Here is a 16,746-nt window from a genome sequence, read left to right as displayed (position 1 = left end):
CGCCACGGCCCGACCACCCCGGGGCCTCGGCCCCAGACCCGCCCCGCACGGGGGCGCGCGGACCACGGGGGCGCGCGCGCGCCCGCCCGCCCGCACGCCCGCGCGCCACACCGGAAACCGCCGCCATCCGGGTCCCTCCGCGCCCGCGCGCGCTCGGGCGCCCCCTGCCGGCACGGCGGCGGCCTCAGCGGCCCGGCTCCCCTGGGGGGGGGGGAAGCTGCTGGCGGCCTCCGGCCTCTGCTGGGGAGGGGGAATTTGAATTCCGAAAGGGTGGTGGGTGTTCCCCTCATATCGTTTCTGCGTTTCCTACCTCTAAACCGTCCGTCTCGCCGTCAGGGTTGGAAAGCAACGTCCCAGCAGGGGATGGGCCGTGCCCTCTAGAAATGAAGAGCCGAAGGTGAGGATCAAATAGCATAATTGAGGGGAAAGCGATATAATAATCATAACGGTGGCTTCCGTTCACAGTTCACTTACTGTATGTCAAGCCCTGGGATAGATGCCAGGTGATGGAATTGTCCCACTTGGGGTTCACAGGCTCCCATTTTACGGATGAGGTCACTGAGGCCCAGAGAAGTGAGGTGACCGGCCCGAGGTCGCACAGCTGACACGTGGCGGAGCCGGGATTAGAACCCACCACCTCTGACTCCTAAGCCCCGGCCCCCTCCGATCTAAAATTGAAAGGGGGATTGGACTCATCGATCTGTCGCGTGGCGTGATGAATAGAGCACAGGCTAGGAAGTCAGAAGGCCCTGGGTTCTAATCCCTCCCCTGCCATGTGTCTGCTGTGAGCCCTTGGGCAAGTCATTTACCTCTCCGTGCCTCAGTTCCCTCATCTGTAAAATGGGGATGGAGACTATGAGCCCCATGTGGAATAGGGACTGTGTCCGACCCAATTTGCTTAGTACAGCGCCTGGCACAAAGTCAGCGCTCAACAAATACTAGTTATTATGATTCAGTGCTCCTCACATAGTAAAGGCACAAGCACTCAACTAATCATTGGTATTTTCTGAGCGAATACAATAGCGTTGGTAGACGTGATCCCTCCCCACAAGGAAAGATGAAGCTGTTAAAATTTAAAAACAACCTGAAAGACAAAGACACCAGTAAACTCCTCAAAAGATAAATTCGGAAAGAGGCCACTGTGGCTAGAGGAATGGCCTTTCAGCTCCTTGTGGCTCAGATTCCAACAATAGAGCCTTTTTTAAAGATCAACAATTAACTTTACATTTGGCCTAGTTTTTTTTTAATCTGTGTTACTTAGGTGGCATCAAGATAGGGAGGAAGGGATTGGAAATTCCAGGGGCTGCTATCAAAGGTGGAGAGCCTTGAGGGAAGCTGAGCTTTTGGACCCAGTGACGTATCTGTTCCAAGGCCAGAAGGAGGCCTTGACCATACTTTGGCGGGCCTTTGCCGTACATCCATTACACTCTTTTTCTCTGTGGATTGCTGTTACAACTGCTCATGCCCTAATGCACGGGGCAATATGTTTTGCCACTGACATAATAATAATAATCATGGTATTTGTTAAACGCCCATGCCGTGCCAGGCACTGTACTAAGCAATGGAATGGATACGAGCAAATCGGGTTCCATGGATGCAGTCCCTGTCCCTCGTGGGGCTCACAGTCTCAACCTTCATTTTGCAGACAAGGTAACTGAGGCACAAAGAAGTGACTTGACCAAAGTCATAGAGGAGACAAGTGGCGGAGCTAGGATTAGAACGCATGACCAGCTGATTCCCAGGCCCATGCTCTAACTAATAATAATAATAATAATGTTGGTATTTGTTAAGCGCTTACTATGTGCAGAGCACTGTTTTAAGCGCTGGGGTAGACACAGGGGAATCAGGTTGTCCCACGTGGGGCTCACACTCTTAATCCCCATTTTACAGATGAGGTAACTGAGGCACAGAGAAGTGAAGTGACTTGCCCTCAGTCACACAGCTGCTGACAAGTGGCAGAGCTGGGATTCAAACTCATGACCTCTGACTCCAAAGCCCATGCTCTTTCCACTGAGCCACGCTGCTTCTCCAACTACTAGCCCATGCTGCTTTTCATGTTCTTTGTTTCCCAACATATCCCTCTCTTGCCTCACACACCCACTGCCCTAAACAAAGAGGAAGCAGCGTGGCCTAATGGATAGAGCCTGGGTCTTGGAGTCAGAAGGATCTGGGTTCTAATGCCGACTCTGCCACTCATCTGCTGTGTGACCTTGGGCAAATCACCTCACTTCTCTGGCCTTCGGTTACCTCATCCGTAAAATGGGGATTAAGACCATGAGCCCCATGTGGGACAGGGACTATGTCCAACCTGATCAGTTCACATTTACCCCAGCGCTTAGAATACTGCTTGACGCATAGAAATACCATCGTAAGAAATACCATTATCATCATCATCTTCGTCAAAGAGGGGTGTAGGGGGCACGAGGTGGGATCCAAGGCCGGATGGCCTTTGGTTTGGCCAAACCCAATCCAACCCATGCTGTAGGAATTGCCAGCCATAAGGGCAGACTCAGAGAGGATGAGATGCGTAACACTTCACAGAGTTGGCTAAAAAAAAAACCCAGATGGAGTCCTCACTACTTGGGGGCCCAAAATGATTCCAAAAGAGGATTCTGAAAGAGTGTCAACAGGGAAGAAGCCCACATTTGAAAGGAAGTGCGTGGCCAGGGTTTCAATTGCCATTTCTCATGTATTTGAAACAAGCTTTTCGAATCGGGTAAAAAGAACTGTGGAACTTTATGAAAAGCTCCATTCTAGAGGGGCAATTTTTTTATTGTGCCTGACGAGGAGACAAGTTAAATTCCTCCTGCTTCCAGGATTTTTGGTGTAAAGTTTCGGCCGGAGCCAAAGGTTGATCACCAGGTTTTCTCCCATACCATAGTTAGCAACATTTGTCCACAGGGGGAGGGTACTACAGTCTCAGAAACTAACTGAAGCAGTGTGACCTAGTGGAAAGAACCCATGACTGGGGATTGGAAGACCTGGGTTCTGCCCCGAGCTCTACCATTTGTCCGTTGTGTGAGCTAGAACAAGTCATTTAACTTCTCCGGGCCCGGGCCTCAGTTATCTCATTTGTAAAAGTGGGGTACAATATCCATTTTCCTTCCCCTTAGACTATGAGCCATATAATAATAATAATAACTATGGTATTTATTAAGCACTTACTATGTACCAGGCACTGTACTAAGCTCTGGGGTGGATACAAGCTGATCGGGTCGTCCCACGTGGGGCTCACAGTCTCAATCCCCATTTTACAGATGAGGTCACTGAGGCCCAGGGAAGTGAAGTGACTTGTCCCAGGCCACACAGCAGACGAGTGGCAGAGCCAGGATTAGAACCCATGACCTCCGGACTCCCAGGCCCATGCTGTAACCACTACACCACAGGGACTGGGTCCTATCTGCTTACAGCTTGTTGTGGGCAGGGAGCGTGTTTGCTAATTCTGTTGTATTGTGCTCTCCCAAGTGCTTAGTACAGTGCTCCGCACAGAGTAAGCACTCAATAAAAACAATTGATTGATTAGTGTAGTGCTTGGCACATAGTGACCACCTAGCAAATACCATAATGACTGAAAACACAGAAAACGTAAAGCAGACTTCTTCCCAACCCCACTGTGGAACCAAAAAGAGTAAGGTGGTTTGGGGCCTAGAAGGCTGTGAAGAAGAGGATTTAGAAGGAATACTTGTTCGTTTATTCATTCAGTTGTATTTATTGAGCACTTACTATGTGCAGAGCACTGTACTAAGTGCTTGAGTGAGTGGGCAAATGAGATGATAAAGATATAGTTAAAGGATAGACCTGATAGTCTGGCCTAGATTGGTTGGTGGCCTTGCAGACGAAGACAGGAGGTTGAAATGGGTAATTATTTGCATGCCTCTACATGCCTTTATCCAGAACACCGGCTTAGTCTGCATGGAATGGTTGCAAACGTCAAGGCTTATCAGGGAAACAAAAAGTTTCGCAACAGCGAGATGATCTAAAAATTTCTGAGGTCATTCAGATCTCAACATTTCTTTCTAAACTTAGACTTGCAAAGCAGATATGATGTCACTGTAAAGCACGGACTTCTGATCGGAGCAGTTAAGGAATTGATGGAATTTAAATATAAGGTATTGAAAACAACAGAACACTGCAGACATTTCAACTTTATGCTTGGTTCAAGTTCCACTCTAAGATTCTTAAAATGCGAAAGCGATCTTCTGAGGCACGTTCTTGCCAGAACTCAGTGTTTGAACGATAAGCAAAAGTAACCTTGCAAATTCCACAGCTGACCCAGTTTAAACATAAACTATGTGTCATTTGAAGAGTAAAATTAATTGGTAAAAACCAAACCCAAACTACCTAAAAACCTAACTAATAAAGTATGAGCAAAGTTGCAAATTAGAATCATTTGAATATAGTAAATATTAATTTCAGCTGATTTTTGATTAAGGAACTATTCTGTCTCTCTTAATTTGTCACCAGTGTTAGCTTGAGTCCCTTTGAAACTGAGATAGATTTTGGCTTATTTTGCACACTTCTAAGTGGTAGATTGATATTTGGAAACTGAGATCTTATTAAAAGTTTTAAAATAGCATTAGCCAATGGAATATCAGAGAGAATGTAAACATCTCATACACTGAAGAATAAAGGTGTTATTGAAAAGAAAGTTATTAGTTTTAATCTCTTTATAAAGTTAAAAGAACTCTAAGTGGATAGCACATAGGGTTGTGAAAGAATGTTCAAATCAGCCAGGACTTTGTAGCCATAACACTAGGTTTATAAAGGCTAAAGTTCGCATCATCATACGGACCAAGCAAAATCGTTGCGAAAATAAACGAGATAAAAATCTGAAGAAAAAAAACAAGATATTCTGGATTTTCCATTGAATACCAGTAAGGATTGTTGGAGTAAGACAAACACTACACCTACGGCTTACTGGGCTGAAACAAAAGAGATCAACAAGAGAGATAAAATGGATTTTAATGGTTCTCTTAATGGTATACTACACACCAGACTGTGTTCTTTGGTCTGACCAATAGACCTTTAAATAGTTTCATTTCAGACCCTGGATAGAAAAAGCACAATGGGAAATACATGTCTCTTGAAGGAAAACCTTCCACGAGGTTGTCCGCAAAGACAGGTTAGGGCTTTCATATTGCAGTCTAAAGTAATTTTCCATTATTGTTTTGCTGATATGTAGGAAATCACCCTAAGGTATGTTGAAGTTTGCTGTATTACATAATTCAGTTTAACATTTTAGATATCTAAACTTGTTCAGATTTGAAGGATTTTTTTTCACTTTTCAGGTTTATTTATACTACTTTTTGGGTGTTTTTTGTTGTTTCGCTCTTTCGAACGTCCACCTGAACCAAAGAAATCCGCTTCAAGCAGCCAGAAATAACCATGTCCAACCCGTGTCCAACCCGGTTAGCTTGTGACCATCCCAGCGCCCAGTGCAGTGCCGGCACGTAGAGTAAGCGTGTAGCAAATACCACAATTATGGTTGGTTAGTATTATTAAGCAGCAGCATGGCCTAGTGGCAAGAGCACGGGTTTTGGAATCAGAGGACGTGGGTTCTAATCCCACCTCCTGCCACCTGTCTGTTGTGTGACCTTGAGCAAGTCACTGAACTTCTCTGAGCCTCAGTTACCTCATCTGTCAAATGGGGATTAAGACTGTGAGCCCCACGTGCGTCAACCTGATTACTTTGTATCTACCCCAACACTTAGCACAGTGCTTGGCACTTAGTCACTTGACTTCTCTGTGCCTCAGTGACCTCATCTGTAAAATGGGGATTAAGACTGTCACGTGGGACAACCTGGTTACCTTGTATCTACCCCAGTGCTTAGAACAGTGCTCGGCACATAGTAGGTGCTTAACAAATGCCATCATTATTATTATTATTATTATTACTAGTAAGCGCTTAAACACCATCATTATTAGTACTGTCTGCTGTGTGACCTTGGGCAAGTTCCTTGACTTCTCTGTGCCTCATGACCTCATCTGTCAAATGGGGATGAGGACTGGGACCACCTGATTACTCTCTACCCCAGCGATTAGAACAGTGCTTGGCACATAGAAGGTGCTTAACAAATGCCATCATTATTATTACTAGTAAGCGCGTAACAAACACCATCATTATTAGTATTGTCTACTCTGTGACTTTGGGCAAGTTCCTTGCCTTCTCTGTGCCTCAGTGACCTCATCTGTCAAATGGGGATGAGGACTGGGACCCCCTGATTACCCTCTATCTACCCCAGCGATTAGAACAGTGCTTGGCCATAGTAAGAGCTTAGCAAATAGCTCCATCATCACCCTTGAAGGGGTTGGCTGCGCGGCCCCGCCTCAGCGTGCCCGCGCGCCCCCCACAGGGGAACCCGGAAGTGACGCCACGCCCCCCCTCCCCCCCCGCTCTCCATCCGGGGCTTTGGCTGAGGCGGCGGCCCGGGGAAAATGGCGGACGAAGGGGAACCCGGAAGTGACGTCACGCGGGCCTCGCCGCTCCATCCGGGGCTTTGGCCGAGGCGGCGGCCCGGGGAAAATGGCGGACGAGGAGGACCAGCTCGACGTCTGCGAGGGTGCGGGCGAGGTGTTTAACCAGGTGCGTGCCGCCCCCGCACCCCCCCGTGAATATTAATAATAATAATGGTATTTATTAAGTGCTTACTACCTGCCCCGACGCCCCTCTTTCCCTCACACCGTAAGCTCGCTGGGGGCAGGGAATGCGCCTCTTTTATGGCTGCCTTAAGGTACCAGCTGAGGGCCCAAGGCAGGACGTTCCGGAGAAAATCTATATTCACTGTGAAATGGAAACGACCATTTTATAATCGTCCTCCCAAGCGCTTAGAACAGTGCTGTGCCCCCAGTGAGCGCTCAGTAATAATGCTATTTGTTAAGCGCTTACTGCGAAGCAGCGGGGCTCAGTGGAAAGAGCCCGGGCCTGGGAGTCCGAGGTCGTGGGTTCGAATCCCGCCGCCTCCACCTGTCAGCTGGGTGACTTTGGGCAAGTCACTGCGCTTCTCTGGGCCTCAGTGACCTCATCTGCAAAATGGGAATTAAGACGGTGAACCCCGTCTTAATGGGGATTAACAGTAAAATGGGGATGACGACTGTGAGCCTCACGTGGGACAACCTGATTGCCCTGTCTCTACCCCAGCGCTTAGAACAGTGCTCTGCACATAGTAAGCACTTAACAGATACCAACATTATTATTATCACTTTATATCCCCACCCCCCAGCGCTTAGAACAGTGCCTCCCACATAGGAGGCGCTTAACAAATACCACCATTATTATATTTGAATTGTAATATAATTATATTTTATTATAGTAAATTCAGAATCAGCAGCATAAAAGCTCTGGAAATGGCATGGTGGCTCCAAAACAGTCTACAGGCCTATTTTTTAAAAATGGTATTTGTTAAGCGCCTCCCCATTTTACAGGTGAGGAACTGAGGCACAGGGAAATTTTTTTTAATGGTATTTGTTAAGCGTTTATTATGTGCCAAGCACTGTTCTAGGCGATTTTGTGACTTGCCCAAGATCACACAACAGACAAGTGGCAGAGCTGGGATTAGAACCCACAAACTTCTGCCTGGCAGGCCTGTGCTTTCTTTTTCTGGCGTTTCTTAAGCGCTTACTAAATGTCAGGCATTGTTCTAAGTGCTGGGGTAGGTCCAAGCTAATCAATAAATGCTTAATAAATACGGTTGAATGAATAAATGAATGAATGGTCCCAGTTCCTTTTGACCTCGAGGCCCGTGCTCTGTCCACTAGGTCACACTGCTTCTCATTGAATACCTGTGTCCATTATTTGCAGAGCACTAATAAGCCCTTGGGAGAATATGGCCAGAATGAATAGACATGTTGCATCAGTTATTATTTAATTTATTGAGCATTTATTGTGTGCAGAGCACCGTACCACCCATTGGGGAGAGTACAGTGCAACAGAGTTGGTTGACACTTTCCCTGCCTACAGTGAGTTTACCGTCAGTGGGGAAAAAAGGAGTGATGATGAGGCAAAAACAATGAAATAACATAGTTTTGTCACACTGGATGAAATTCAAGAAAGTTGAGGGCAACAGAAGTGGTCGCTTCAAGCAGCTTGAGTTATGGTGAGACTTTTTCCTGACATAATCTTAGCGGTTGAGTTTGCACCAATTTAAAGTTCAGCCTCTGTTTCCGGTTTAAGCCTAGGGAAGGGTGGGTTCTGAAAAAATGTGGTTTCCCTGCCCTGTGTCTCCAGGCTAATTTGGAGGCTAGTGTGAAGTTGGCTACATTCACACCGGCTTTATCAGGGGGTTCCCTCCTGGTGGGGGAATTAGGATAGAGGAGGAGGGGGCGGCCATAAAGAGGAAGAGAAGCCCTCTCTAGAGCCAGGCCTAGCATTAGGCTTAAAGGTGAAGGTACTGGAAGGTAAGTCCCCTCTTTGGTCTTTTTCTTTTAACTTCAGTACTTGCACACTGACTTATCCCAGGAAAGCCAGGAGCGGACTGTAGATTGAGTTCTTCTCTCAACCCTAAGACCTCCTCTGCAGATGCTAAGAGCTCCTCTCTCTCTCGACTGACCAAGCTCTTTGTGGACAGGGAAGGTGTCTACCGACTCTACTGTATTGTGCTGTCCATACAGTAAGCGCTCAGTAAATACCACTGAGCTGAAATTTGTTTCCCTTACCCACACTTTCCCTGTCCACAAGTGGAGCGTACGGTCTTGGACCTTACGTCCTTAAGGTAACCTCTTGGGGCTGCCAATATTTTGGAAGCGCAAGCCTCGTCCAGTAACAGTTTACAAACTGGATACAGGCAGGAAGGCACCTCTCTAGATTTCACAGTATTTTACACGTGAAACTGGGGCACAGAAAACTAAAGTGATTTGTCCAAGGCTACACAGCAGGCAAATGGTGGAACCAGGATTAATTCATCATTGGTATTTATGGAACATTTACTGTGTGCAGAGCATTGTACTTAGTGTTTGGCAGAATACAGTTGATTTGATAGACACGATTCTTGCCCTCAAGATGCCCACGGGTTTGTGGGGGACACAGACATTAAAATAAATGATAGGGGAAATAGAAGACAAGGATGTGGACATAAGTTTAAGGGGATTTAGCAAGGACACTGATGCAATTTTTTTTTTTACCCGTGCAGTGTTGGTGAGCTGGAAACCCTGTTGCCCTGAGACATCTTTGATCTTGCTTGAAATTAGAATTACTGCAGTGTCAAAGCTAGTAGGTGACCACGGATGCGAGCCCAAGTCAGTCAGTCATATCTCCTGGGCACTGTGTGCAGAGCATTGTACTAAGCACTTGGGAGAGTACAATATAACACTGTAATGGACACATTCCCTGCCCACAACGAACTTACATGTACGTGTGGAGGTTGGGCTAAAAGAACCATGTCCATAGTTGCAAATTTTGTTCAGCTTTACCCTAGAATTATCCCTGCAGTTGGCAAAAGGCATGAGGATGAGGCCGAGATTGTAAACTTCTTGAGAGCACTAAACTATTTCACTTGACCAAGCGCTTAGTACAGTGCTCTGCAGAGCAGACCTACTCGACTGATCCCATTGAACGGCCGATTGAAAACTACTTGCAGTTGTTCCTATAGACAGTAAGTTGTTCAGCTGTCCCCATTTTGCATATCAATCAGCGGTGTTTGTTGAGTTGAGCACCTGGGAGAATCCAAAGGGATCTTAGTTTCTTTGATATTCACATCTAAATGCAGCTGAATAGTTTTCCGGCCTTTCGGGTCTTCTGGTAGGTGCTCTGGATGAAAGGTGTGGCTAATTGTAGATTTATTGTCTTTTTAAGCTTTGTAGCTGGAGCTTTTGGGTTGCGTGCCCTTGTTCTGTAGCTGTGGTATTCTTCTCTGTCCTACAGGAGGTTCTTCAAAATATCCAGTTCCCTTCTTACCCAGGCTGTAGCTTCCCCTTCTGTTTGGTCAGTAGTATGTGGTGTGTCTCTAACATATATAATGCCTTAGCTTTGACTGCCCCATGCCGAGCAGTCTTTGATTCGGTTGTGCTTACTTACAAGAGTTTAAAATAAGGATATGATTATTGCATTTTACAAGCCTAGTGGGAAGATCCCAGGCCTTGGAGTCAGAAGGATTTGAGTTCTAATCCAGGCTCTGCCACTTGTCTGCTGTGTGACTTTGGACAGGTCATTTACTTCTCTGTGCCTGTTACCTCATCTGTAAAATGGGGATTGACTGTGAGCCTCACGTAGAACATGGGCAGTGTCCAACCTGAGTAGCCTATATCTACAGCAAGTACTTAAACAATATTGTATATTAAAAAAACTGATAATGCCTTGTGTATGTAGAGACTTTTCTGAGGAAACCCATTTTTTATATGAATTATCAATGCATCTCCATGAAGAGATGGCAGTGCATTATCCCTTTTTTAACTTTGGAAACGAAGAACTCTGAATGATTGACAATGGTAGAAATGTGTATCTGAACTCTCGGGGCAGTACCTTGAAGGAACAGGGGCACCTCTGACATGCGTAAAAAGCATCTTATAACATCTTTGTAGATAAGTTTCAAAGTCACTGATATATAATTCAAACTCCTTATTTAGGTCCTAATGCCTTTTTTAAAATTTTTCTAGGGAAGCTCATTGCTGTCTTGATGTGAGAAGCAAAAATATATACATTTTTAAATAAGCTCAATTTTCCTCGGACTTAGTTTTTTTTCTGAAACTGAAATTATAAAAGCCAATATTGATCCAGAAAAGTTTTGGCCATAGTCATGAATTGTGGAAATAAGTTTGTGGAAACTTTACACAAAATTGGTTATCCCGAAGCTGATGCTCTCAATGGAGAAGACTTTGACTGGTTGTTTGAGATGGGAGAAGATAAATCATTTTTGGAGTGGTTCTGTGAAAATGTGAGCGATCAGCATGTACTGTCCGAAAAAGAATTGCAGGCTTTCGAGGCCCTACAGAAATCTGGCCAGTCCATCTTGGAAGACCAGGGTTTGGACGAAGTCCTTAAAACTTGCAAAACTTCTGCCTTGCAGACATCTGATGTGGAAGAGGTAGAGTTGGTAAAACTAGAGAAGGAGCTTCAGGCCCTGCAGAAATTAAAATCCCTCAAACTTCAGCGACGGAATAAACTGCAACTGCTGGCTTCGGCAAACAGCCACCGATCGCTGAGATTAAGCGTGAAAGAAGAGGAAACCTCCAGACACATGAAAGAGACCCAGGCACACTTGAGTTCTGCCAGTAGCAAGATCAGTAATGAACTTCAAAGGCTGGTGGAGGGAGTGAAGGAGCTGATGTCCTTCTTCAGCTTTTCAGGAGAAGGGACCAGCCCGCCTGTGTTTTTGTGTCAGCTCGCCTTGGAAAACTACATGAGCCAGCAAGAACAGAGCACAGCCGCGCTCACCTCCTATACCAGAAAGCAGTTCTTTCAAGGTATATGTGAAGTAGTTGAAAATTCCAATGAAGAAAACTTTCAGCTGGTAGATTTGCACACCCAAACCGTTCAGGGCGACAGCGGCGTTGGAGAGGAGATGACGAGGCTGCAGCTGGCTTACGCTTGCGCTCAACATCAGGTAGTCTGGTTGAAAGCCAGGAATTCCAGCATCAGGTCGGCTATACAGTGGGCAGAAGACAATCTTCACACCCTGAGTAGCAAGGTAAGGCAAGTGATGACTTCCAGTAGCAAGAAGTTTCAGGTGGAAGTCACTTCGTTAGCTCGGGTGTGTATTTTGAAAATCATTTTTCTTTGGGAAATGTTTTGCCTGTAATCTCTGTGGGCAGAGGAACAATAAGATGCGTCGGATTCATGTGTTCATGCTTGTTCTTTCCACTCTTCGTGGTAACCTCCTCTCTAGACCGTGACCTCCTTTTGGGCAGGGAACATGTCTACCAATTCTGTTGTATTCTTCCAAGCACTTAGTATAGTGCTTTGCCCATAAAAAGTGCTCCATCAGTGCCATTGACTGATCTATCCCAACCCTTCTTTAAGTCAACCAAGAAATGCTATTTTATATGCCTCCCTTGGACTGCCCCTTTCCTCTCAGTGATCATAATAGCTAAGAAGGTTTAGTGAACTGCAAGCTCTGCTCCTAGACTCCCCTTTACCTGCAGGTCTTACGTAAAGAACGGTCTCAGAATTTGCGTATTAACAAGAATATTATCACTTTCTTTGAGACTTCCGTTTTTTAAATGGTATTTGTTAAGCACCTCCTATGTGCTGAGCACTGAATTAAGCACTGGGGTAGATACAAGCTAATCAGTAGAATGCAGTTCACACCCCACATGGGGTCTCAATCCTCAGCTCATACAAATGAGGTAACTGAGGCACTTAAAAATGAAGTGACTTGTCCAGAGTCACCCACCAGACAAGTGGTGGGGTCAGAATTAGAACCCAGGACCTTTTGACTCCCAGGCCCTTGTTCTATCCGCTAGGCCATGCTGCTTCTCTGCTTCCACTTCTGAATATCATGCATCGCTTAGCTTTACAAAGAGAGTGGGTCACTTCAGTGAAATGACACTGCCCTCTTTTCTATATAGAATTTGTGTTTTTTGTGATTTCTGCAGAATCCAAAGTCTGAGACTTGAATCAGTTAAATTAAAACCCAAATCGAGAGCAATGTTGGTTGAGTGTCTCCTGTTGCAAACCACTAATTACTTGGGGAATATGCCCAACAAATAGGTGACTTCAGGGAATTTCTATCTCTTTAAAGTCCTTTCCTACTCTGTGATTGTATTAGGGAAATTGGAATTTGGGAAAACTCGTAAAAACTGTTGGGTTTCTAAAGCTCACATCTGTTCTTACGTGATTCTCTTTCCTTTGGGCAGACTTTTGTCAAAGAGCACCTTGAAGCTAAAATTTCTGACTTGAATGATGAGATTTCAAAACTCGAGGGGCAAATCTCCCAAATCAATAGCAAGACTCTACCCGACTTGATAAAGGAGGACACCCAATTCCTGAATATGCCGGTCGTTAAAGGAGATTTCGATCTCCAGATTACCAGACAAGACTACTATGCCTCCAGACAAGATCTGGTGTGCTCTCAGTTGATCAAGCAGAAGGCATCATTTGAACTGTTGCAGCTGGCCTTTGAAATCGAATCGCGGAAGCACCGAGACATTCACCGCCAACTGGAGAGCTTAGTCCAGGAGCTTAGGCAGAGTAACGCAGCGCTGTCCCAGAGATCAGAAATGCTCGCCGACACATCGCTATCTCAATATCCAAAGCCACGGAGTACTATTGATTCAAAGGATATAGCTACTCAGCGGTATTCTTCCAAGATAGCACTTTTCTTTTGTCGTCTTCTTTTCCACCCTTCCCTCCTCCCCTTTTCCATAACTCCATTCCCATTTTTTTCCCCCTCATTTACTCTTCTTTCCCATTGCAGCTCTCTCCTTTTAAGGCCTTTGCACGCTAGCGATATTGAATTTTCATGCCGGTGAGGACATCTCATGTCTGTAGTGTGTATCCGTGTTAATATTCAATTTAAACCCAGTACATTTTGTTACTGGAACATTGGTCATGTAAGTTAACAGTAGTCAGTGGTATTTGAGTGCTTACTGTGTGCAGAGCACTGTACGAAGCCCTTGGGAGAGTGCAGTATAACAGAGTTGGTGGACATGTTCCCTGTCCACAACAATGAACTATTATTTAAAAATATTATTTTGTTTGATTTTGGGGGGGTCGTACGCTCTGTGAAGACTGTAAGTTCACTGTAGATTCGCACTCTCCCAAGGGCTTAGTACAGTGCCTTGTACCCAGGAAGCGCTCAACAAATACCACAAATTGATTACATGGCAATTGATTACCATGAATTATATTTCCTTTAGCACTTGCTAGCTTAGTACTCTATTTTCACAGAACAATTCAACCTTGCTTGGGGAGCTTGCTTTTCTTCTGTTGAGAGGGCAGAGCAGGCAAAATAGAAACAGGGCTGTATTCTTTTGCCTTGACTCGGTCCCTTTATTTACCATCCCCACCCCTAGCCCTACAGCACTTAGTCCATATCTGTAATTGATTAATATTAATGTCTTTTTTCCCCTCTAGAATGACCATAAGCTTGATGTGGGCAGGAAATGTGTTTGTTATATTGTCGTGTTATACTCTTGCAAGCATTTAGTACACAGTAAGTGCTCAATCAATACCTTTTGATACTCTTTTTCCATTGGGTGAAAAGAATCTTGGATCACTTTCCACATTTTATCTTGATAAAGGAGGATTTGGTGAACTTTACAGTAGTAACCACTGTTTCCAAACTTGGCAAATTGTTTAACAGAACATTTTCCCTTAGTAGCTGAGAGGGAAAAAAAAATGTGAAGGGGGAATGAGATTCAAATGTAGTGGTTATTTAGAAGAGTGAACCCTACCTGAGAAGTAGCAATGTTGTGTCTCTGGAATGAACTTCAATTGGTCTGATTTTTAGTTGGATTAATTAGTGGGCAAGTTTTTAAAAGGGTGATGCAACATGCTGGTCCTTCAGTCAGTCAGTTGTATTTATTAAGCACTTACTGTGTGCAGAGCACTGTACTGAGCCCTTGAGGGAGTACAATACAATAAACAGACACATTCCCCATCCACAACAAGCTTACAACCTAGAGTTCTGATTTTTTTCAGGTTGGTTTTGGAATCTCCTCCCTGTAAGTTTTGAGTTTTGGTTTTTTTTTTCTACATTTTTAGACTCTATCAGCTCTTGGAAGGGGAAAATAAGAAACAGCAGTTGTTCAGAACATACGAAGGTCTGGAGGGAGTGGCTCGGAAGTTAAAGCAGGATGTTTCCTCGGTGCAGGATGAGTTTACGGTATCGGCTCGGGAGCAGGCCCTGTTCCTGGCCAAGCTGAATTCTGGTGTAGAAATGCTCTGTGAACCTTTGTACGGTGGAGGAAATCAGCTTCTGCTTAGTAGTCCGGTGAGTGCTTAACTATGAACCTGGCAAGGGGCCTGGCCCACCAGAGCTTTTGTGGGGTGGCTTGCCCCCTCTCTAATGGCTCTTGTGAAGTGCTTAGTATGTGCCGAGCACTGTTCTTAGTGCTGGGTTAGGCACGAGTTCATCAGGTTGGAAACAATCCCTGTCCCACAGAGGGCTCATAGTCTTAATCCCCATTTTACAGATGAGGGAATGGAGGCCCAGGGAGGTGAAATGGCTTGCCCATGGTCAAATAGCAGAGAAGTGGCAGAGCCGGGATTAGAACCCAGGTCCTTCTGACTCCCAGGACCAGGCTGTATCCACTAAGCCCATGCTACTTCTTCTTTAATGATGATGATGATGATGATGATGGTATTAAGTGCTTACTATGTGTCAAGCACTCTTCTAAGTGCTTGGGTAGGTAACTCTAATCAGGTTGGACACAATCTCTGTTCCACGTGGGGCTCACAGTCTTAATCCCCATTTTACAGATGAGGGAACTGAGGCACCGGGAAGCAACTGCTTGCCCAAGGTTACCCAGCAGACAAGTGTCAGAGTTGAGTCCTTCTGACTCCCAGGCCCGTGCTCTATCCACTGTCTCGCTGCTTCTCTCTACCCCTTTCCCCAGAAACACAGCAGCAGGACATAGAAGTAGATTTTTCTGTTCCCTCTTGCAGTTCCTAAGGGTGAATTGCAGCCTCTCTGGGGGCCAGGAGAAAGAACAAGCTAGAATACCCTGAATATATACAGTGTTCCCTGCTCCTACTTGCCGTTATCTGGGGACCTTGTGTTAGAATTATTCGGTCTTTATCTCAGAGTCAGCTGCTGACCCACTTTTGCCTTTCACTAGGAACTCACCGAGCAGTTTCATCAAGTCGAAGCTCAGTTGAATAAGTTGAATCATCTTCTGATGGATGTCCTTGCTGATGTCAAGGCCAAGAGAAGAATTTTGGAGACTGATAAACTGCAGCAAATGGAAAGGCACTTATATATATATTTTTTCCAAGACGAAGAACATCTGACAGATGTTGTGAAGAGTTTAGAGCATCAGTCCAGGATTAAGAGTATAGGTCTGGAAGGTTAAAGATGAAATAATTTTGAAAATGGAAATTAATTTGAATGTAGTGTTTTAATTGTTGATATCTCCAGGGTAGATATGTGGTTTGTTAGTCACATTACTAATTTTATATTGTAAATTTTAGGCCAGGGGAACATTTTATCCCAAGTGCAATTCCTTAAAAGGAAATCAGACAAGTTAATATTGTAGCATCCAGACAGATAGATGTGCCTTCATGCTCTTAGACTTTTATTCCGTAGAAACGAAAAGTTGTTTCCTTAGGTGTACATTTCAGCATTGTGACAAAGGGCTGAGTTGAAAACTCAACCACTTAAAACAACCCTGGAGAGTAACTACTTGTTAAACGCCCATGACACTGGGACATGAGGGAACTTGAGCAGAAGATCCATGGGTACTGCTTTCTAACCCCTTTACCTCTAATTTTTAATAACCTGCCTCCTGTGAAGATTGAGAATCGAAACGATTCTGAAAGACTGGTAGACGGTGTGGACAAGAGGACAGGATATCTGAGAAGGTGATGGTCTTAGTCTCAGTCCTGGCTTGTTCATGTTGCTCAACTCCTCTGGGTCTCAGTTTTCTCATCTGTATTCTGGGAATACCACCTGCCTCACAGGGATTTTGGGAGGAGTAATGAGTTAAAGTGCTTTGAAAAATCGAAAAGCTCTATCCAAACTGAAGTTATTTATTTATATTTCTCAATAAAATGATATGAAGCTTTTGGTGACGTGATGTGTCCTTTAAATCATGTGTTTATTTCATGATGGGTTTAGGATTTAGGTGGAAAATTATAGGTTGGTGTGGGCAATA

At 44.9% G+C, this 16,746-nt stretch overlaps 1 protein-coding gene across 1 annotated transcript; it reads left to right on the top strand.

The window, feature by feature from the left end:
- The first annotated feature begins 6,482 nt into the window (after window positions 1–6,482).
- HAUS3 (HAUS augmin like complex subunit 3) lies at window positions 6,483–16,663 on the top strand. The gene is made up of 5 exons (XM_001511472.5): window positions 6,483–6,583; window positions 10,588–11,618; window positions 12,787–13,226; window positions 14,636–14,864; window positions 15,712–16,663. Exons 2-5 carry the CDS (start codon window positions 10,728–10,730, stop codon window positions 15,943–15,945), a joined length of 1,794 nt encoding a protein of 597 aa, XP_001511522.2. The 5' UTR covers window positions 6,483–6,583; window positions 10,588–10,727; the 3' UTR covers window positions 15,946–16,663.
- Window positions 16,664–16,746: the final 83 nt, after the last annotated feature.

This window comes from Ornithorhynchus anatinus, chromosome 14, assembly GCF_004115215.2.
Source record: "Ornithorhynchus anatinus isolate Pmale09 chromosome 14, mOrnAna1.pri.v4, whole genome shotgun sequence".
Lineage (NCBI taxonomy): Eukaryota > Metazoa > Chordata > Mammalia > Monotremata > Ornithorhynchidae > Ornithorhynchus > Ornithorhynchus anatinus.
Note: the sequence above shows the minus strand (reverse complement) of the source record. Positions and strands in the feature narration are given on the sequence as shown.